A 24,001-nucleotide genomic window follows, 5' to 3' on the forward strand; every position below is an offset into this window, starting at 1 on the left:
AAAGAACCAGCCCGTCTGTACAGGGTTAAAAACCATTTCGAAATCGATATCTGGATGATGGCCATATCACATCCATGTTTATATCACACAGCACCAAATCCTAATAATAAAATCCAAACTAGAAAAATTACTTATCTCAATGTGCAATCCATCTTTGTGCCCTGACTACATTGTCTTCTGTTTCCTGGCATGTTTAGAAAACATGGCTCACACTGTTGTTACTAAGGTTTAATTTCTCATGCAGTTAAACAAAGCACAAGAATGCACTAATAATACCTCATTATATAGTTTTGCTTTTAATTTAATGTAATTTTAATCCTCTAATTTGTCTGATCATTAATCACCTCACTATGCTTAAAAAAAAGATGTGAACTTCAGTGGCTATCAAAACTTGGTGGCATGGTTGAAGTAAATACACAAATTTAACCAGCAGAAGTCAGAGTGCAACTTACTAAAACTGAGCCATGGGAACCTGTAACACACATCAGAACTAGCAGAACCTCTTTGAATATTCAATACTGGTGTCTGTTCCACAAGCTACCCAAAATGTACCTCTTTTGTTAGTGTTAAAGGACGGCTCCCTGAACATACACTTAACCAGAAGATTAAGGCTGCATCCACACTACACCGGATAAATCTGTAACCAAAGCTTTTTCTCTTAGTTTTTACCCTCCGTCCACACTAAAACGGCGTTTTTGTCTCCTGAAACCGGAGCTTTTCAAAAACGCTTTCCAAGGTGGATATTTTTGAAAATGCCGCTCGGGCAGATCAGTGTGGATGGCGTAACCGGAGACCTCTGAAAACGCTATCAGACAGCAGCGCACTATTTCATTGTTTTCTTGAACGCAACCTAACGATTTCAGAACAGACGGCAACGAGACTGAAGCCAGAAGAGTTAGAAATGTACTCACCAAATACTTCGACCCATAACTTACTGAATAAATAAGTATACTGTACTCACTTTGCCCTGTCCTTTTTCTGTCCTTGCTCATATGAAGGTGGTTTACCTATTTATGCAAGTACTTCTCTGACAATAGATGTGTAACCGCCTAATGTAATATTGTATGGAAATACAAGATAACACTGATGTAGACACGTTTTATACATTTAACAAGGTGCTTTATTAATGCAAAAGTTAGTCAGTTTTTCCAATGTTCGTCGTCAGCCTGGTCAATCTGCCCGTGAACTCCATCGGTTGCTGCCGTACGCTCCAGTATTTGTTTTTTTTTAGTTTTAAGTTCTCCAGCATGAGAGCCAACAGCTGTCTGTCTACAGTTTTTCTAGTCTGTAACTACACAAACGCACACTTTTACGGCAAGATTTGACACCAAACATGTCACTTGTTTTCGGTAGATGTGTCCTGCACATGCGCAGGAGCAGGAGATTCGCCGAAATTTCCATTTCAGCGTGGATAGAGATATTTTCAAAAACGCAAAGTGTGGACGCCTATCGTTTTTACGCAAAACTGGCGTTTTCAAAGTTATCCGGTCTAGTGTGGATGTAGCCTAAGGGATTCAGATCAGTACTGGTCTATGCAATAGGTGGCAGGCATACATCTTCAACAATGTGCTAATAGCTAAAACATTAATCTATTCTTTCTTCCTAATGTGCCTATTGTCTTGTTTAATTGTAATGCATTATTGTAATGCTTGCACTGTTTTGTGCACTTTATGCAGTCCTGGGTAGGTCTGTAGTCTAGTGTAGTTTTTACGTAGTTGTGTAGTTTTTGTACTGTTTCATGTAGCACCATGGTCCTGAAAAACAGTGTCTCATTTTTATTGTGTACTGTACCAGCAGTTATGGTCGAAATGACAATAAAAAGTGACTCGACTTGACTTGATGTAGTTTCAATAGAACAGAATTATAATGATTGGCTTCACTAGCCGCAAAGTATTAGTTGGAAGTTAAATGTGTACAGGTTTTATTTCCTGGAGACTGGTTCTCATTTTAGTTAACCCATAATTATGCTATCTGCAATTTTGTATTTCCAGAACAGCCCAAACAAGAATTTAACAATTTAAAACAATCAGTTTCTCTCTCAAGGTTGCCTGAAGTTTTGCCAGCATTTTGTCATTTCAGCTTAACTTAGCTGCAATCCAAATGTTCAGATGTTGCAGACAGAGATTCTGCACTACAAATCACATATTATGTTTATATGTCTACTTGGCTTAGAAGCAGCAAATTGGTTACAACTGGAAAAGTAGGCCAAATACCAGCAGGTGGAATTTAACTTGGACAAGTGAAAAGAATTGCATTCCGGAAGTTAAATCAGGACACTGCAAAAGACAAGGCTTGAAGAGCATTGTAGAACAGAGACCTAGGGATACATAGTTCCCTGAAAATTACAACATAGGTGAAGGTGGCATTTGGCATATGTGCTTTAATTGGTTAGAGCAGCAGGTACAGAATTGGGACTTGTATACAACTTCATTGAAGTTTTGCAAGCTGGGTCAGCATTTACCGTAATTTCCCTTGAGAAGGTGCTTTCTTGAACTACTGCAGACCCACTGCACACAATGCTTTTAAGGAAGGAGTTCCAGGATTTAAGGAATACCAGCATTATTTAGGTTATAATAGTGTCTGGCTCTGAGGGTAACTTCCAGATGATGGTATTGCCATGCTCTTCCTGGCCATGTCCTTCTAGCTAGTACAGCTCATGTGTTTGGAAAATTGTACAAAATACTGGCAGGACACAAAGTACTGTGTGTATTTCTGGTCACCCAGCCATAATGATAGATGTCATTATGCAAGAAAGGGTGCCAAAAAGTTTCATTAGGATAGCACTGATAACAGAGGGCATGGGTTACCAGGAAACTAGATAAGCAGGGTTTTTTTCCCATGGAGCAAAGGTGGCTGAAGAGTGAGTCAGACATTTATATTCTGTGAAGTGGCTTTTTCCTCAATGTAGGGCTGTCACACACTAGAGGGCACAAGGTGGGAGGGGTGTGTAAGAACCCCCCCACCCCCACATACAGAATGGTGGCTATATGGGACAAGCTGCCAGATGGTAGTGGTAGAAATGGGTAGAATTTAAAAAGACATTTGAATAGGTACATGGATAGAATTGGCTTACAGGGTTATGGGGCAAATGGGACTAGCAGGTAGGTTTGGGTAGAAAGGCCTGTTTCCTTATTGAGTAACTTTATGACTCTAATTTGCTCCTTGTTCCAAAGGCTGAACATCAGAACACCAGGACACAATCTTGACTGAGGGGTAAAGCTGATCAATACTATCTTTAGCAGACACAGTACCTCTGACACAGAAAGCAAGGCGTGTGCTCTTTTGGAGATTTCCACTAGTGTAACGGTTATTACCCATCACTTTTCATAGTTTGTGACCTTGCTATGCACAAGTGTGCTGTTTCCTGTACAGTAACTGTTGGTGAAATATCACCTAGACATGAACATCACTAAATATTTTATATGATTACAAAATTGCAAATTGCCACAAATCTGCAACTCTGTTAATCTTATTTGAGGAATAATGCAATAGTAAGGTGTAGGAGCAATAAACATGAACTCAACATCCTGAATCAAACAGAGAACTTGAAATCCAATGTGTTGACATCACTGTGTACATTGGAGAACATCACATTTAATAGTAATATGACTTAATCCACAGCAGGAAACACATTATTCACAAACATGAGGAATTTGATAGGAGAGGAAAGACCAAAGGGAAGGAGGAGCACCACAGAGGTGATGGGACAGGGAAGGAGATAAAGTGGGAGAGGGAAATGGAGAATGTGAAGGGGAAGTGGGGGTAATTACTAGAAGTTCAAGAAATCGATGTTCACAACATCAAGTTAAAACCAGATGGAATACAAGGCATCGTTCCTCCAATTTGAGTGTGGCCTTATCACACCAGTACAGGAAGCCACAGACTGACATGCCGGAATGGGAAAGGGAAGCAGAATTGAAATGATTGGCCACTAGGAGTCTTGTTTTTCCTGGTGGATAGAGCGAAGGTGCTCCGCGAAGCAGACTCAATCTACATTGGGTTTCACGGTATACTGGAGACCACACTGGGTGCACCAGATACAGCAGATGACCCCAACAGACTCACAGGTGAAGTGTTGTCTCACCTGGAAGGACTTTTTGGGGCTCAGAATGGTTATGAGGATGGTGGTGTAGTAGTCAGTGCAGCACTTATTGCACCTGCGAGGATAAGTACCAGGAGGGAAATCAGTGGGGAAGGTCAAGTGGACAAGACAGTCGCATATGGAGTGATGCCTGCAGGAAAATGTATGTGGTGGGGGGGGGGGGGGGGGGGTGAAGACGATGTGCTTGCTGGTGGGATTTTTTTTTGTAATTTATTTTTATTGAAGTTCATCAAACATTTCCATAAGAAATATTTCAGACATTGTACATATATCATATAATCATACATGTCACAAATCTCCACATAGTATTTATGAGGTATACACTTACAGAAAAGAGTGGAAGGAAAAAACAAGCAAAAGGAAAAAAACTATGTACAAGTAGGGAGTGATCTTTTTTACAACATATTCATTGATTTGTGAGAATAAAATCAGGCCTATGAGGCATTATGTAGTTAAACCATTTTTCCCCATACGAATCAAATTGTTCCAGCTTATGATTAACAGATGCTGTTATCTTCTCCATTTTGTAAATGTCCATTGGAATTTCCATCCATGCTTTTAAAGTTGGGCTCTCCTGTGATAACCAGTTCTTAGTAAGAGTCTTTTTACCAGCCATGTTGGTGGGATTCTATTGGAGATGGCAGAAATTTCAGAGAATTTATGTGCTGGATACAGAGGCTGGAGCGGTGGTAGGTGAGGACATGAGGAACTCTATCCCTGTTGTGGTGCAAGGAGGATGGGGTGAGTGCAGATGTGTGCAAAGTGGAAGAGATGGGCGAGGACATCTCAGTGGTTCTGGAGTGGAGGGGGAGGGAGGGGGGGAGGGAGGGCATTTTCACAAGTTACAGGGTGGGAAGAGGTATAGTTCAGAAAGCTGAGAGAGTCTGTGGGTTTGAGACACAGAGACACACCAAGTAAATACGAGGCAGTGTAGAAGTTGTGGGTAAAGTTGTTGAAGTCGGCAAGCTCAGTATGGCTTAAGAAGCTGTAGTCATTGATGTAGCAAAGAAAGAGTTTGGGACTGATGCCAGTGCAGACTTAGAACATAGACTGTCTACGTGCTGACAAAATGGCAGGCATAGCTGGGACCCATGCAAGTGCCCATGGCTATACCTTTGGTTTGAAGTGAAATGAGCCGAAAGAGAAATTAGTGAGAACGGGGACCAGTTCTGCCAGACGGAGGAGAGTTGTGGTGGAGGGGTATGTTGCCCAGACAGAAACAAGAACCTTGCAATTATCCAAATTAAATTCCAGTTGCCATTGAATCCGTTTGTTTAAAAAAATTGCCTCAACTATGCATTGTCTCTATGCAAATCTGATGCATTTTTTAAACATCACAATATGCCACAATTGCAAAATACACCAGGGGTATTAGTATTAGTAGTTTCCATTATACTAGGAAATTGATAGGAAGGACACAAAAAAAATCACAAGGGATTTCCTTTTGGGTCTTAATAAAAAGATGCATTACTTGAAATAAATCTGAACAACGAAGTTAAATTAATTATTTGAAAAGACGTATTGGTTAGTAGGTTAATTGGTCATTGTAAGTTGTCTTGTGATTAGGCTAAAATTATAGAGACACGAGAAAGGAGTTGGTCAGAATTGATTGGAAAAGAACACCGACAGGGATGACAACATAGCAGCAATGGCTGGAATTTCTGGAAACAATTTGGAAGGCACAAGATATATACATCCCAAAGAAGCAGTAGTATTCTAAAGGCAAGATGACGTAACCATGGCTAACAAGAGAAATCAAAGCCAACATAAAAGCCAAAGAGAGGGCATATAATGGAGTAAAAATTAGTGGGAAGTTAAAGAATTGAGGAGCTTTCAAATACCAACAAAAGGCAACTAAAAATGTCATTAAAGGTAAAGATGGGATACGAAAGCAAGCTAGCCAATAATATTAAAGAGAATACCAAAAGTTTCCTCAGAGAAGTAAATGGATATCAGACCGCTGGAAAACGATGCTGGAGAGATAATAATGGGGGGGGGGGGGGAAATAAAATGGTGGATGAACTGAATAAATATTTGCATCAGTCTGCATTGTGAAAGACACTAGCAATATGGTAGAAGTTCCAGATGGCAAGGATCATGAAGTGTGAGAAATTACCATGGTTACTAGAGAGGTTCTTGGGAAACTGAAAAGACTGAAGGTAGACAAGTCACCTAGATGAGACTATAGAGAATCACTGGATTCTGGAACGGTTCTGGAAGACTAGAAAATTGTCACTCTAATCTTCTGCCTCTCTCCTTTCTTGAAAAGAAATTATAGACCAATTTGTCTGACCTCAGTGGTTGAGTGGTGAATTGATGGAATTTGTTGCCACAAGCAACTGTGGAGGTCAAGTTTTTGTGTATATTTAAGGCAAAGGTCAATAGATTCTTGGTTTGGTCAGGGTATGAATGGATACAGGGAGAAGGCAGGAGATTGGGGCTGAGCAGAATCGATGGGCTAGATGGCCTAATTCTGTCCCTTATCTTAGGTGGGTTGCTAGGCGGTGAAGTTCATTGGAATGGAAGGGCCTGTTCTGCGCTAGGTTTCTAGATAAAGAGAGTGAAGGAAGGCACCTGGCCCCCTCCCCAACCCACCCGGCTTCACCTATACCCACTAGCTTGTAGTCTTTCTCACCCCTACCCCCTTATTCTGGCTTCTGTCCCCTTCCTTAACAGTGCTGATGTTGACTTAATTGATTTCCATAGATGATGCTTGACTGTTGAGTTCCTCCAGCATTTTCTGTGTTGCTCAAAATACAAGAGTTGGCTTTGGATTGCTGTTACTAGTCAGCACAGAAACCAACTGCCTCCCTTTATGCTACAAGTTGCTAGTATAGGTGGAAGACGGGTCGACATGACATAAAACTACTTAATCTCACTCAATACATTTTTCTTCAATCAACCCTGGCAGTTGCCAGTTCTGCAGACTTAGTAGACAAATCCAAAAATTAACAATGAGCTAAGATACAAAATTATGTTCTTTTACTTCTCTTCCCACCCCAAACCAACTGTGCACATTTAGTTGAAGTAGCAATTCAGTCCTCCTATGTTCTTTGCTTATGTTTTGGTCTCATCTACTTTGAAGTCAAATGCAGATTGGTGATCACTTTGCAAAATTTCCCTACTCAGATCACAAGGGAGATCATGAGCATCGAGTTGCCCATCACTTCAGTTCTCCACTTCATTCTGACCCTTGTGTCCTTGACCTTCTACGCTGTTCCACAGCTCAGGGAACAGCATCTCATCTAACATCCAGGCAGACTGCAGCTCTATAATGAATTAAACTATTTATCACAATTGGTTTGTCATAATTGCTCAGTTTTGATACAGGTTAATCTAGTCAAGTTTTCTTCTGTGCACAGATGCTACATGAACTGTTGAATATTTCCTGCAGCTTGACTACACACAACTTGAACATATGTACTAATGTATTGCAAAAAATCACTACCTCCAGCTGCCATTACAAAATCTAGTTAGAACAAGTTTGAGGTTTTAAATATAAAACTCATGGGGAAAACAAACTTCCAAGTGATAATAGACTGGCTCTTCCGAGCATTATCTTCTCACAACTATCTGCCAAAGTCACAGAACTTTCTTTAAGAAAATTACATAGATTTGCTTGCCAAATGAAAGTTGAACTGGCCGACACCCAAAGTGGGGGAAAATTAGTTGTATATTAAGAAACTCTCAGCTCAGGTGCTCCCTACCATAATCTACCGTAGATTCCGGATTTTAAGCCGCTACTTTTTTCCCACATTTTGAACAGCTTTGAACACTGCGGCCTTTACTACGGTGCGGCTAATGCATGATTTTTTTTCATGCCGCCAAAAACATTTTGCCTCGTAACAGTAGACCAATAAAATTGATGAGTAGTTCAGAGGTCCAATGAAATTGTACGATAAATCAAGCGCACTTTCACAATTAAATTATTGTAAATCAGTCATTTGTACTCACCCTCATCAACATGGAAAACACTCGAAGAAAAGCATTGTGCTGCCTTTATGGCAGTTATTTAGTTTATAATATTTTCGCTTAGTAATTCATTTGTTAGTATGTTTTCTGTAATGCTAGACGTCACATCCGGTTTCGCCGCGTCTTGTGGGAAATACCGGTTTGCGATAAACGGGAAGGTGGGGGGAGCGCATTACGCGAGCGAGAACGCTGCTTTTAAGTTAAAGGCGATCAATAACTTTTTCTGGTAGGCTGCAGTATATATATTTTTACCAGTCGCTAGGAGATATTGGAATGTTGTTCGTGCACTGTTCAGTAAAAAAGTATACGCAACGTAATTTGTGTGTTACCGATACGTATGTATATTTAAAAGTAGCCGTATTACAGGCACGGTTCAAAAAAAAAAGCATTTGCAATATGTATTTGTTTGTTACCATATGGATTTAATTAAAAGTTAAAAAATCCTCACGTGTAATATCTTTCTGTGTAAATATCTCATATTACAACGTGGGACACCTGCGGCCTAAAATCCGGTGCGGCTTGTACAAGTACAAAATTGATTTTCTTTCTAAAATTAGAGCCAGCGGCTTTTAATCAGGTGCGCTCTGTAGTGCGAAATCTACGGTAATCCCTAGCAGGAAATTATGCGGAGAGATCTGCTCCTCTCAAACTCACCAGAAGATTCAGACCATTAATATATCTAGGCACCATGGCAAGTGGAAGATGTATCAGCAACCAGTTCCTAATTTTTTTTTTGGAAGTACTTTGGAATTTTCATTAATTGACATGATAACATAACACTAACCAAGTAGGCTTAGTTTAAAAAATAGTTTCCACGGCCAAATTCATTATATAAACACCCAGGCAAAAGACATGCATTGACACTGTTTTTAAATGCTTTTACTGCAAGTTTTCATTTTAAAGTGAAGACATGGCAGTCAAGCTTTACATTTGGCCTGCATTATGTTGGGTCCCCCTAAACAGCTGGGAACCAACCAGTTCCTGACAGCATTACTAGAGAGTGAACATGCTACAAAATAAACCCAAGCAATAAATGTCAGGAATGAAATTTTGGTTTAAAATTTTTTGTAGAAAATACCAGCCTGTTTTGCCAAAACTGCAATTGTAATGTACTGTCAGCAGCCTGTTCCATCCAATGATGGTACAATTCGATGAATAAGGGCAGTGCTTTAACAATAGTACACAGCACTGAAGAAACTCTATGAGAATTACAGCAAATGAAGCACACTTTCCCTTTTGACCAGCATTCTACCTTCAACTGGAATCAATCCACTGTTAAGATTATTTCCATGTATAGGTAATGTAATGTACAATAGTGGACATCTGGATGTACAGTTCACCCAGAGGCAAGATAGTGAAGGCCTCTGCATTTGGTAAGTCAAAACAGAATATGAAGTACCTCTATCCCTTTAAGGTTACAGCTCACACATCCCCTGTGGGAAGTGAACAGGGCATGCAAACAGATAAATGATTGCAAACTTGAAGTCAACTGACCAATTTGTAGTGGTAGTTGTACATTGAAAATACCAATATGAACTTGAGAGTTTGCAGTGACATGAAAATAGTAGAGTGACTGTACACAAGAAAACATCTATTAACTTGTCCTGGGTCCAACGCATTGGTGCAATCACAAGGCAGGCACACCAGGATCCTTACTTCTTAGGAAGTTAGGCTTGCAACCAAATACTCACATTAACTTCTCCAGATGTACTGTTGAAAGTATCCTGAGCAGTTACAACAGGGTCTGGTATAGTAATTCATATGCAGGAATGAAAGAACCTGCAGTCTTGGATTTGGCCCAGTACATTACAGGTAAACTTTCTCACCAATGGTACATTGGGTGCTGCATCAAAAAGGCAACATCTAATCCAAGATCCCCATCATCTGCACCCATAGTACCAGGTTCCAGGACAGCTACTTCCTTTCAGCCATTGAGTTCTTGAACCAACCAACATAGTTACCTTGGTTTAACAACACTACAACTACTTTGAACAACAATGGGCTTTATGGTTCTGTGTTCTCACTTACACAATTTATTTTTTGAATATTGCTTATCTGGTGCAGTGTGCCTGTAATACTGCTTTAAATAAAGTTTAATTTGCATCTATTCATAAATGTACTGTGCATATGGCGATAAACTGGACTGACTTCGTGTTTCAATTAGTTATATCTGATATAATCAAAACTGAGTGAATCTTTATTCAAAATCCTTAACACAATTGCTTAAAAGCTAAGTAATATGTTTAGCCTGAAAAGGAAAAAAAAGCAAATTTAACTTGGTTGAAGCAACTCATCATGCAGTCAGACCACATGACTCAGTTTTGGATTAATCACTTGACATGTCTGTATGTTCATCTGAATGCATTGTACCTCAATGCTCATTAGCTGATGCAGAACAATTAAAGTAACACATTACGAAAACATCACTACTGCTTTAAAAATGTATTACAAACAGAATTTATTAAAATGGGTACTGCATGCATAGGATTTGTATTTTGCAGATTCAAAAGATTTTTTTTTAAAAAAAGTTTCAGACTGCTTGCCGTCTTAAGTATTTCAAACTAGAAAATAAATTTCAATCTGCTCTCACCATTCCAATCCTGACATTTCCCTAATGCAAAGTAATTGAAGGACTTATTGGTTTTTTTTAAATTCAGTAGTTAAGTTCTTCCAATAAAGCAGAAAAATTCATAAAGGCATGACATGAAATTTGGATTATTGTTTCAATTGTTTTGCCCATGATCGTTCAAACATTTTAAACACCAACATTAAGAAAAATAAAGTGATTCTACTACTGTTAATGCACAAAATATCAGGCAGCCTGCAGTCAATCGTAGCATGCTTTCCCCCACTAAGGCACTACATTTTCCCCTAAAGACTGTCTTAATAGGAATGTGAAGTTGTTATTTACTGTGTCCATTCTCTATAATGAATTCAAATGGCTTTCACAGCCAAGAGACTTCACACAATAATCAACCTGGCAGAAATCAAAACTAAGATGGAAACATGCATTAACCACTGAACTCATAGCCACCAATTATGAAGCACATACTGTCCTCTTGATAAAATGAACTGTGGAGTTTGTGGAGAAGAACCACAGGGCTTTCTCATTTAATAACATCCTAAACAATTTTAGCAGTTTTTTTGCCCAAACAGCAATTAGATAAAAAGAATCTACAACTTTTAAGTCATTTCAAAAGACTACATACAAAAAATTTGATTTTGATTTTCATACATTCAAAGAGACAGACACATAGAAAACCTACAGCACAATACAGGCCCTTTGGCCCACAAAGTTGTGCTGAGCATGTCCCTACCTTAGGAATTACTAGGCTTACCTATAGCCCTCTATTTTACTAAGCTCCACATACCTATCCAAGTCTCTTAAAAGACCCTATCGTATCCACCTCCACCACCATTGCCGGGCCACACACTTACCACTCTGAGTAAAAAAAAACAACTTACCCCTGACATCTCCTCTGTACCTACTCCCCAGCACCTTAAACCTGTGTCCTCTTGTGGCAACCATTTCAGCCCTGGGAAAAAGCCTCTGACTATCCACACAATCAATCCCACTCATCATCTTATACACCTCTATCAAGTCACCTCTCATCCTCCATCACTCCAAGGAGAAAAGGCCAAGTTCACTCAACCTATTCTCATAAGACATGCTCCCCAATCTAGGCAACATCCTTGTAAATCTCCTCTGCACCCTTTCTATGGTTTCCTCATCCTTCCTGCAGTGAGGCGACCAGAACTGAGCACAGTACTCCAAGTGGAGTCTGACTAGGGTCCTATATAGCTGCACCATTACCTCTCTGCTTCTAAATTCAATTCCATAATTGATGAAGGCCAATACACCATACGGCTTCTTAACAAAAGTCAACCTACGCAGCTGCTTTGAGTGGCCTATGGACTTGGACCCCAAGATCCCTCTAATCCTCCATGCTGTCAAGAGTCTTATCATTAATACTATATTCTGCCATCATATTTGACCTACTAATATGAACCACCTCACATTTACCTGGGTTGAACTCCATCTGCCACTTCTCAGCCCAGTTTTTCATCCTATCAATGTCCCACCGTAACTTCTGACAGTCCTCGACAACACCTCCAACTTTTGTGTCATCAGCAAACTTACTAACCCATCCCTCCACTTCCTCATCCAGGTCATTTATAAAAATCACAAACAGTAAGGGTCCCAAAACAGATTCCTGAGGCACTCCACTGGTCACCGACCTCCATGCAGAATATGACTCATCTGCAACCACTCTTTGCCTTCTGTGGGCAAGCCAGTTCTGGATCCACAAAGCAATGTCCCCTTGGATCCCATGCCTCCTTAATGTTGCAGCTATATAGGACCCTGGTCAGATCAAGCAGCATTTGTACAGTGAAACAGACAGTTGACATTTTAGGTCAAGACTCTTCACCTGGACTGCACTTTTCCTCCAAGATTCCAGCATCTGTTGTTGTGTTCTTATTTTCGTGTTCTTTTTTTTAAAAAAAGTGAAGAGCAAGGAATGCATTTCTGTCTGTGCAATTGGCAAACTAGAAAAGTAAGCTTGTTCTCTGAACTACAATGCACTGAATAAATAATTTAAACCAAATTGTAATGTTTGTAATTGACAGAAATTTAGAGGATTCTACATCATAAATTTGGATCTTGAACACAGAGGGATCTTTATTGGCAATATAGATTTGTACAGAAAATGTGGCTACTAAGGTTTGCTTAAAGTTGCAAATCAAATAGCTCAAATTGTAAATGAAAAATTGATTGAAGCTTCTGAACTTAAAATAGGAGATAAGCATTTGGAAGATACTATAATCAACTGTATATGGGTGGTGGTGGTTACAGGAACTTGGATCCAACGAAGCTCAGTGTGGTAAAGGTTGCCTAATATATAGCATGATGAGATGTGGGCCACCCTGTATCAAGGCACCAACTTACTTGTGGGAAGTGACTCATCCCTAACTCCTAATCAAGTTTCCTTTTTAGACAAGCCTCTAAACAGATTATATTACTTCTGAACCAATAATTTGTGTGCAGCCTGACTTTCAATAGACAAAAACAAAATGCAATTAATTTTACAGGACTAGAATGAAATACATTTTTAAAAATAATCTTCCTAATACTGTTCATTTACAGCTGGGATTGAGTCATGCCTCGATTCATGATTGAAGCAATGCAGTTGTTCTGCATCCATCCAAGAGAATTGTAATCGATTAAGATGATTAACTCCTTGGAATGGGAAAGAAATGAGGCAGAGCCAACAGCACCTTTGCACCAAAATTCAGTATAGTATCTAATGCAAGTAGCCTCTCCCCAGTGCTATCTAGCTCCAACAGGATCCTCTGAATATCCTTGTACTTTATATATGGTGGATTCCAGTTAAGTGGGCCATCTGTTAAATCAGGGCAGTCACTATTGGGACAACGCAAAAACACACAAAAAAAATTGAGAATCCCTTTGTTTATTTGGGACACTATGCTGCTTAATGAGACAGGAGGCTATTGCAAAACTAGTGTAATTTATGTGCAATTTATGACTGTTAGATACTGCTTATAGTGAACAGTTTTTAAATAGCACCACTTGTGTGTGTCAGTGTTCAAAAAGTAGTTATTTTTGTCACTGATAGTTGGTGAGAAATAAGCAGCAAGACAATTTAAGTTGTTTTGCTCCCAGCGGTTTCAAGCATTCAGGTTTGGAGATGTCAGAAATGGCCAGGAATGAAAATGAAACAATTTCACTTCAATAAATTAGAATTTGAAGGTATTGACAATCATCCTGAATGTTACAATGAAAATTTGGAGGATGTAATTATTGAAAACATTGAAGAAAGTTCATTATCTGCACTGGGTGTCTACGCTGAATTTGTTCACTTAGTTAATTGAAAAAATACAGTAGCACACACTGAATGAATTCCTCTGTCAACTAACTATTAGTAACTACAGTACTGTAGTAGTATAGGAAGTGCTCTAATTTAACTGAGAAACAAGGAGTAGTTTGTCTTTTTTAAAAATATCTTTAACCATTTCCATAAAACTTTGGGGCAGAGAATTAAATTTTATGCTCTTCTCTGGAGCAGAGGAGTTCCAGGGTGTTTTCCAAAAGCCAAGATATTTGAAGCTTCTATCCCATTGAGTTTACCAGTCACTTCCTTACAACTGTTACATAAACAATGCAAAAAATGTGTTATTCAATATCTAGTGTTTTTCATTGTTAACCCTAATCTACCCACTTTGATAATATTTGTTTATAAAAGATGCAGCTCTAGACTATTGTGTACTATTGTCTATATATTTACTTAGTGCAATAGTGAGAAACATTAGGAAAAATACTTGGCTTGTGATTTCAAAACTGCACAATATTCAATTGCAATACAAATCATATTACTAACCCTCAATGTAGGGAATTATACCAACATGAAGCAAGATAGATCAAACCAAATGCAATAATTTATTATCCATAAACCCAGTTGCTATTGGCAGCATTCCGTGCTCTTTGTGACCAGGAACCAGTCGGTTACAAGCCAATGGAAAGTTTTGGAATGAACAAATGAAAGCATGCCTCTTGCAAGCTGCGAATGCAGAGGAAGTACTAGCATGACCAAGATGGAGGCAGCACAAACAAGATTACATTGGAATCTTGGTTCTGGTATAAAGTTCAGCAAAGAAGATTGCAGCACAATATGGTCACCACTTTCAACACTTTGGCTACATTTACAGCACATACAGTACTTCATTACCTGACAACTCTACTCCAGAAAAATGCAATACATCTCTACCAACCACTTTAACTCCACCATTCTGTAACTGGATAAACCAAACACTCACCATTTTGGAATGTGGTAATTTACTTTTTAAAAAATCAGCACTATTTGTATTAAAATCACAGTATTACATCAAGGCCACAGGATTCTCTCATTATACTACAAATCCAACTACAGTCAGCCCTCCTTATCCGCGAGATCCGCATGCGCAAATTCAACCAACCGCGAATTGAGAAAACCCGGAAGTGCTCTTCCAGCACTTGTTGTTCGAGCATGTGGAGACTTTTTTTCCTTGTCATTATTCCCTAAACAATGCAGTATAACAACTATTTTACGTAGCATTTACATTGTATTAGGTATTATAAGTAATCTAGAGATGATTTAAAGTATACAGGAGGATGTGCTTGGACTATCGTGGATCGGGATTGAAAAAAAATCTGAAGTTTTACCAAGTTGGAACAGGTACATCCGGAATTATTTAGCGTCAGTTAGTCCAACGTTTGTCTTAGTATATATTTTACCTTTCTATGCATATGAAACACTTAAGAACGTATGTTTCAGCGCTGGGCTCAGGAACGGAAGTTCCCGAGTTCGATCCAGTGACAGACCGCTCCCGAGTGCACTCTCCATCCGTGCTGGGTTGATATGGAGGATCAAAAACTCAAAACCCCAAAACCCAATAATTAAACCACTGCATTGCTTAGTAATAATCGTAGCTTTCATCGGGGCAGGGCCTTTCTCACTTTATCCTTTAAAATTGTTCCGATCATTGACCAACATAGCCTAACGCTTTTACAATGACCAATGGCGTTTCACCTCTTTCCGACTGCTTTAATATTTCCACTTTATTTCCAATCGTGATCATGATTATTTTTGTGAACAGAAACACAGCAGATTCAGAGCTCTGCCGCCGGGTCCTAAGGTCCACCGCACTGAGACAGGTTGAATAAGGGACTTGAGCATCCGCGTTTTTTGGTATCCGCAAGGGTTCCCGGAACCAATCCCTCGCAGATAAGGAGTATTGTCTTCAGCCATGTAGAAGTTAAGATAGTGAAGATTCCACAAGACCCTCGTTTTTTTTGAATGAACAACTCAAGGGCATTCAAATAGAAGTCTTCAAAGCAACAAAAGGACTATAGCTATAGAGAAAGCACACACAGAAAATGCTGGAGGAACTCAGCAGGCCAGGCAGTATCTACGAAAAGAATAAACAGTCGATATTTCAGACCAAGACCCTCCAGCATTGCATGTGTTGCTTGAATTTCCAGATTTTCTCTTATTTGTGATAGCTATAGAGAAGTTATTTTCTCTAATCAGGGAATCAAGAATAAAGGTGGCACACTTGTATTACCGTACTTACTATTTTATCCTGCAAGTTTTATCTGTCAAAAGACATCAAGAAACAGTCATTTGTGTCAAATCAAATTTGTAAGGATTGTGATGGGGGTAGCCCACATGTGACCATTCAGGGAGAATCCATCCTTGTAGAAAAGGTCTTGCAAATCCAGAAATAGGCTGAGCAGAGGGACATCAATGTTTGAGCTCATATGCATTGTTATTGCTCTTCAGCTAAATTGTCCCAAACCAACTGCTCAAACTTTCATTGGTCAACCTGACTGCATTACACCCCAGGACCTTTCAGATTCAAGGAGAATAATTACCCCAGTACTACAGCACTGAGATCTCAACCCTCGTTTTCAGCAATACTTTATTGACTTCAAATATCTGCATCCTACCAACCACAGAAGAAATTCACAACCTTAGTCCGATATTCCTCGCTGTCTCCTTGACCTGAGGGGCAAAACCACAGAACTCTTACCCAACCCTAAACTATAATTTAATTATTATCACATGCTTGATTCAGTATTGCTTACTGATGATCAAACTATTACAGTTTCTACATGGTGTTAAAGGAATTGAATGAGTGAGTAGAGATCTGCATTATCAGCACACTTATGCACAAGTATAAATCAGCCTACGGGCTACGCCGCAGCCTACACCGTAGCCCTGACTTTAACTTCTGCGTTGTTTTCCGTAGCAAGCATGCGTCGGTGTGCACCAAAACACTAGTTGGTGGTGGGGTTTCTATACCACTGTGTTGAGCTTCTTCGTGAGACACGTGGACGAGAAATTGCATTTCAAACATTTTCACATGTCGGCAGGTAGATTTGACCTGTGAAATCTATTTTGCATCGGTGTACAGACATGGTGGAGAAGAAGCAACCAGAAATGTGTAGGAGGAAATGCAAAGCTACCAAGTGGACAACAGTTATCGTGATCTGCATCACTGCAAGGTGAGAGTTACTTTTTGGGGGAGGTGCACGTCACCCTACGGCATAGGGTATGTGGTACCTATGGTGTAGATGCGACGCACAAGAATAAATCAGCTGTTACTCCTTAAGCTTCCATCAAAATAGGAAATTACATTATGTAGTAGTCCAGTCATTAACTTACTGGTAGTATTCTAAAATACAATCAAAGACCCCAACATAACACATGTGGAATTTATATTTAGTTAATAATTGGGCATTTAAAACTACTAATGAGTAATGCTAACCACAAAACAACTGAACTGCTGTAAAACTCCAAGGGGAAGTAATCTGTGGTCTTTACCAGCTCGTTCTGTGTTTGACTACAGAATCAGTAACTTGGCTGACTCTGAAATGGTCTCCAAGATGTCTGAGCAAGCCACCCAGTCCAAGGGCAATTAGAGATGGACAGAAAACAAACACACTGGCAGTACTGGATCTTTAACAAATGTTAGCAAATAAAATGAATCAATGAATGACAGAATTACAGCCAGTAGTGTTTTTGGATAAGTCTCTATTAGCTTTGCACAACATGGGGCAAGATTTTCCCCATTCCTCCTTGCAAAATCCCTCAAGCTGTGTCAGGTCAGTTGAGGAACGGTGGTGAACAGCAATCTTGGACAGAGATGTTTGATCGGGTTAAGATCAGAACTCTGACAGGGCCACTCAAGGACATCAGCTTTCTAAATCTGAAGCCACTCCGTGGTTGGTTTGGCAGTGTGCTTTTGGGTCATTGTCCTGCTTAAGTACAGACTTCCTCCCCAGGTTAAGCTTTCTGGCAGAAGCTAGCAGGTTTTTATCCAGGATCTCTCTGTATTTAGCAGCATTCATCGTCCCATGAGTCCCAACTGGATTTCCAGTCCCTGTTGCTGAAAAGCATCCCTGTAGCATATTGCTACCTCCACCAAACTTTACAATAGGGATGCACGCAGTATTAGATTTATGCCACATGTTACACTTTTTAAAAAATATATATATCCTTGCTCATAAAGACTTTGCAAAGTGTCACATAGAAGATACTAAAGATGTGGAAGGCTGTCTTGTGATTGGATGAGACTACAGTAGAACTCTGGGCTCAACATGTGGCATAAATCTAATACTGCGCATCAGCCCCATAACACCAGCCCTACTGTACATTGTGGTGGACAGTGCGGCTCATTGAAAGGGAAGGACTATCCACACTGTATCGCTAAATCAAATTCTTTATCCTAGCTTCTTTCCTTCCCCAGATGCCAGGGTGGAGATTGTATACATCTAGGCAAAGAGAAGAAAGCTTCATCATTGGCTGCCAAATGGACCTGAATACTCCTAGTTTTATGATTGTGACACCGGGCCTTACAACAGCACACAAACCAAAGTCAAATCCTTGGCTGCACTTGAGAGGTTTGAGAAATTCAATTGCATGCCTGGTTCTCACGTGATGGCAGCTCATGCATACAGCTTAATTTACCACAAACTGACAGTCCAAAGACAATATCACTACAAAAACATAATCTGAAGTTGATGGAAAAAAGGAACACCCACACACAGGAGAGACTCAGGAGGCCAGGCAGCATTGATGGAAAAGAGTAGTTGATGTTTTGGGCCGAGACCCTTTTGTATCTTTTCCATCAGTGCTGCCTGGCCTGAGTTCCTCCAGCATTTTGCACGTGTTGCTTGGATTTCCAGCACCTGCAGATTTTCTTTTGTTTGTTGGTGCAAAGGAGATCATGGAATGGGTTTAAGATTGAGATAAACAGGAAATTCCAAAAAACTGTGCCACTCCACTCACTTGAGTACAAAAAAAAGTTAGTCAACTTCGTAATGTAAAGCCTATCATAAGAATGACTGTACTACCTGCTTGCTTTATGTGACAGGCATTACTTTCTGCTGTAAAAGTCAAACTAGATTTATTATCAAAGTATATGTCACCATATACTAGTTTAAGATTCATTTTTCTTGCACGAAAACCAACAGGAAAGATGGGGGTACCCTAATTAAGAACCCTTGGAAAGTTGTTTCCAGCTTAAACCATACCAATGGTGGGAGAAAGAAAAGCTAGTCAAAAAGGATTAAAATAGTCATTTTTAATTAAACCATTTTAGCAACACCCGTCCATCGGCTTTTGTAACACAGCTTGATTATTCAAAGTTACAATTACTGTGCTACATGTTTTACTTGATGAAATTGTCACAGTAGCACCATTCTTCAATAGCTCCTTGTTTAACATTTCAAAGTCATGGGGTACAAATCAAAAGGCAATTTCTTCCTTCCCTAGACAAGCCAGTAAACAAAATGAAGTCAATAAACCTTTATCAAAGTTCAAGGAACAAGTTTTGAAATCTTATCTAACAGTACTATACCGTTTTAAAAAAACTTGAATGACTATAATCTTTTGTGATCAAATTAACCTGGGTGGTTAAGAAAGTCAACTGACGGGAAGACCGTTTAGATAGTTCTACACTTTGTACTCCTGAAATAATGGCATGGATCATGTCCAGCAGTTCTTCAGTTGAGCTCTATGGTCCAAGTCTACTACACAATTAACACCACAAGTACACTTTGGTCCTGAAGACTTCAGACACTTATGGTTTAAAGCATGTCTTTGGAGGCCAGGTTCCTGGATACATGCAATAGAACAACTATATTAAAGTGCAAACACGAGGAAATCTGCAGATGCTGGAAATTCAAGCAACACACAAAATGCTGGTGGAATGCAGCAGGCCAGGCAGCATCTATAGGAAGAAGCACTGTTGACGTTTCGGGCCGAGACCCTTCGTCATCGACAGTGCTTCTCCCTATAGATGCTGCCTGACCTGCTGCATTCCACCAGCATTTTGTGTGTGTAACCATATTAAAGTGATAGGTGGGGTAAGGTGCAGGTGTGGGTCTACAGGACCGGGTAGAATAATAGTTGAGCACAGACCAGATGGGCCAAAGGGCCCATTTCTGGGTTGTAAAGCCCCAGGACTCAACTGAAGATACAGCTTGATTAACAACTAAAGTGATTCTGTGCTACTGCTCCTGATGGGCATTTACAGTAACTAAAAAGCACCTTGGAATAAAGTGCCTATATCCTGCTTCAGCCACTGCTCTGCAATGACATAGCACACCTGCAACCAGAATCTCCAAAGTAGACCAACAGCAGGATATTGGGTGTGGTGTCAAAGACACTAACAGGTCTTTCTTAACCACAATTTCCATTCTACAGTTACTGGTTAAAATGCAATCTGATGCCAACTGGAAACCAACGTCAAAAATTAAAGAAAATGGGAACAGTGTGAGAAGAGTGTTGAGATGGTGCACTTAATGGTCCAAATTACCTGCTGACAGGATGCATTCTATACAGGAATGGCATTCACAATACCTGAAATTTACCAAACAACACAGTAGCTCAAAGCCCCCATTTTGATACATCTGGAAGTCAGAGGCATGAATGCTACATGTTGGAAGGAGGGATGGTGTGTGTGAGCACAAGAAAGGGGCCTGTTGTTTTGTTGCTCGTGGAGCGTTGAATATTGTGGGCATGTTGGAATGTGCAACAACACTCGTGGGCCACCCCCAGCACATCCTTAGGTTGTGGTGGTTGTTAGCCAGAACAATACGTATGTTTCAATGTACGTGATGAATAATTGTGAATCTATTATCCAGGATATCTATCTGGTACACTAAAACTGTCAAGTTTTCTGAATGCAATCATTGTTCCAATTTCATCTGCTGACAATGATGGGAGAGGAAAAAGAAAATGACAATTCTTTCTATTTCTGAATTCCAACTAAATGTTCTATAATCAACTTAAAAGACTGGCCCCAACGGCAATTCTAAATCCTCATTTAGTCAGTATCCAAAAGTAGGTCTAATTGCATTCCTGTGGAATCTCAATGACAAGCGGAGCAAACTAACAGATGCCGTTTGCAACATCCTCAATCCCTTTCGCCGTGGCGAAAACGTGTTATTACTTTTGCCTATTCAGCCGGTCTGTTACATAATGCAATATAATTTGATCGCGACAGCTCCCCAACTGGCGCAGGGGTGCACTTTATTTCCAGCAAGTTCTGTACCTATCTCGATTAACACCCAAACAATGAAGCCTGACTTTCGATCATTTCCCCCCCAAAAGTAATGTTGTAACCGCTGCTATAGAAACAGACACACCGGATAACACGACTCAAAGTCTGAATGAGAGAGGATTAGAGACAGTAATCAAGCCCAAAGCTCTCGATTCGTTTCCTGCCAACTGGAAATAACTTAGCAGCAGGGAATATCTCAAACTCTGACCTGAAAATAGGTTACAACATCAATTATACACATCAGCAGGGACGCGATTAACCACGTTATCGCAGTAAAGGAGCACCATTTGAAGCCAGTCCTCGTATAGCTGGAGAGGAAAGTGCCCATGAGGGGCGAGAGTGATAGAAATGGGAAAAGCTCGGCCATCGCGGCCGGCTGAAGGCGCAGACAGCCGGCAGCCAGAGACAGGCCGGATCCCATTCACTCGGAGGGCAGCGGGCGTCGACCCAAACAAAAGAGAACCGGGGAGGGGAGGGGGGGGGGGAATGAAACAAATCGGCCACGCACTAGCTCGCCTTCTCAACGACACGGGGTCGGTCAGGGCGCCAGAGGGGACCGCGACTGAAGCTGGAATCAGCCGTCGCCAGGGGCACTGGGTAGCCGGCCGCCCGGGACTGAGAGTGCCGCCGCCGCCCCTCACCTCCTCCTCGCAGTCGCTCTTGAAGCAGAGGCACGCCGCCCGCTTCTTGTAGCCCTCGCCGTCGTAAGTGCGGGTCTGGTTGTCCTTAATCTTCATCATCGGGCTCCGGGCGGGCAGCCGCCACCCACGTTCGCGGCAAAGGGGAAATCGAGCACGCCTCTAGCGAAGAAAGACGACCGTGCGAATCTGACTCAGAAACGATGAGCGCTCCCCATGCGCACAGCCACTCTACTGCCGCCGCCCGCCGTCTCACCCTCCGCTCTACCGGCTTCTCTTATTTAAAAGGAGCCGCACTCAGCCCGCACGCTTCCGCCATCTTGTACGCGGTACGTCCAACCTGTGGCAAAGGCGCAAGCGCGGCGCATTGGGACATGGGAAATGTAGTCCCTGCGTCCACTGCCCCCTTGATCGTGGCAGTGATGGTCTGGCTTCAAACGATGGATCAGACTTCGTTCATGCTCCCAGTCTTCTCTTGGTCTAATCACACAGATTGATGTTGTTAATTAGTTTGATAGTACATCTAGTAAAACTCCCTAAAGTACTATTGTTCAAAAATGATTAATACATGTTTGATTGAGATGGAGCTTAGGAAAAAAACAAAACATTTATGTGTCCTGACAAAGGGTCTGGGCCTGAAACGTCGATTGTACTTCTTCATATAGATGCTGCCTGGCCTGCTGCGTTCCACCAGCATTTTGTGGTGTGTTGCTTGAATTTCCAGCATCTGCAGATTTCCTCGGGTTTGCATTTACGTGGATGATCAAGTTTGTATCAAGTTTTTACAGGTCCGCAAACTTTACTGCCTGTGCAACTGGTAAAAGAACTAAAATGTACTTTTACCAAAACAAAAAGAAAGCTAAACAAAATCATTGTTTGAATTGAAAGAGCACTCCACTTCACATTTGAAAGTTGCTGGTGATTTAAATTGGTTCCATTGAAAGTTCAAACATTCACCATGTTGAGACCATGTGCTCCACTTCTCACCCAGATGGCAAGTCAGGAAGACCATGATCGAACATGATGGATCCATTAAAATGGGGAACAATTCGAAAGAGAACAGTCTTCTTTTCCTATGATTCTATTGTAATATGTCTTTGCAATGTTTGCCTGGGCAAATCTTTGAGAGGATTTTATCCCATATGCTTTATACCTTAGCTAACTGATTTCCTCCGAAGGTCCTTGGAACTCAGATGGAAGTTTCTTTCAAGAAATTCCATTTCATCCTTGTGCCATGGGCTTCTTGAAGCACTTTCCAAAAAGGCCAAATCTCCCTGGATACATTCCTACATGATGCCTCCTGTCAGTCCACTGCAACATGATGTTCCCGCTAGCAGAGCTGCTGCCTGCATTCGGGCCTGTCTGTGTGCAGTTTGTATGATTTCTCCGTGACTGCATGGGTTTCCTCCCACATCCCAAACACATGTGGGCCGGGCTGGTAGGTTAACGGACTGCTGCAAGTTGGTGTGAATCTGGAGCGATATGAGAATAGAGGGAGAATTTTAAACTGTGGGTATAATGTGGGATTACTGTGAACAAGTGGTTGATGGGGGCATGGACTTTGTTGATTAAAGAGCCTGTTTCCATGTTGTACCTTGAATTCCTGCTGGTTAATAATGTATTAAACTGGTGAGTAACACATTGCTCTTTAAACTCTTAGGGTGTTGGTTTTTCTATCAAAAAGAAAATCATTATTATCATTCTGTCACGCATCCTGATCACTATTCAATAATTTGAAAATTGCCATGACTACACACATAAGCATCTTATTGTTCATGGCGTGGCAGCATCCAATATCTCATGCAATAAATGCCTGTCACTTCATCATAGAAGTAGGAGTCTTAATTGAGCAGAAATTATTGCCTAATTCCATTCAACTATTCAACTTATTCTTCAACTAGTACCATTGTATGCATTGTTACAGTATCTGAAGCCTATGTATCTGAAGCATGCACGTATTCATTGTCTTAGTATATATTGGTTGATTTATTCTTGGAATCTAAATGGTTTTGGCAAGGATGATATTTACTGCCCATCCTTTGTTGCTGTGGCAACGTTAGTCCTGAGCTACCGTCCTTTAAACCTTTATAGTCTGTGTGGCAAAGTTACATCCACTGTTAACACACAAAAGAATCTTATACTCCTTGCCCATAAGACCATA

At 40.6% G+C, this 24,001-nt stretch overlaps 1 protein-coding gene across 2 annotated transcripts in view; it reads right to left on the minus strand.

The window, feature by feature from the left end:
- LOC140738568 (diphosphoinositol polyphosphate phosphohydrolase 2-like) overlaps positions 1-22,186 on the minus strand; it is a 60,741-nt gene extending 38,555 nt beyond the window's left edge. For both annotated transcript variants that reach the window (XM_073066036.1, XM_073066035.1), the window contains exon 1: positions 21,844-22,186. In XM_073066036.1, coding sequence (XP_072922137.1) covers positions 21,844-21,942 — 99 coding nt within the window. In that variant the 5' untranslated portion in view covers positions 21,943-22,186. The remainder of the gene's footprint in view (positions 1-21,843) is intronic.
- Between the last annotated feature and the right edge of the window lie 1,815 nt (positions 22,187-24,001).

This window comes from Hemitrygon akajei, chromosome 14 (genome assembly GCF_048418815.1).
Source record: "Hemitrygon akajei chromosome 14, sHemAka1.3, whole genome shotgun sequence".
In the NCBI taxonomy this organism is placed as follows: domain Eukaryota; kingdom Metazoa; phylum Chordata; class Chondrichthyes; order Myliobatiformes; family Dasyatidae; genus Hemitrygon; species Hemitrygon akajei.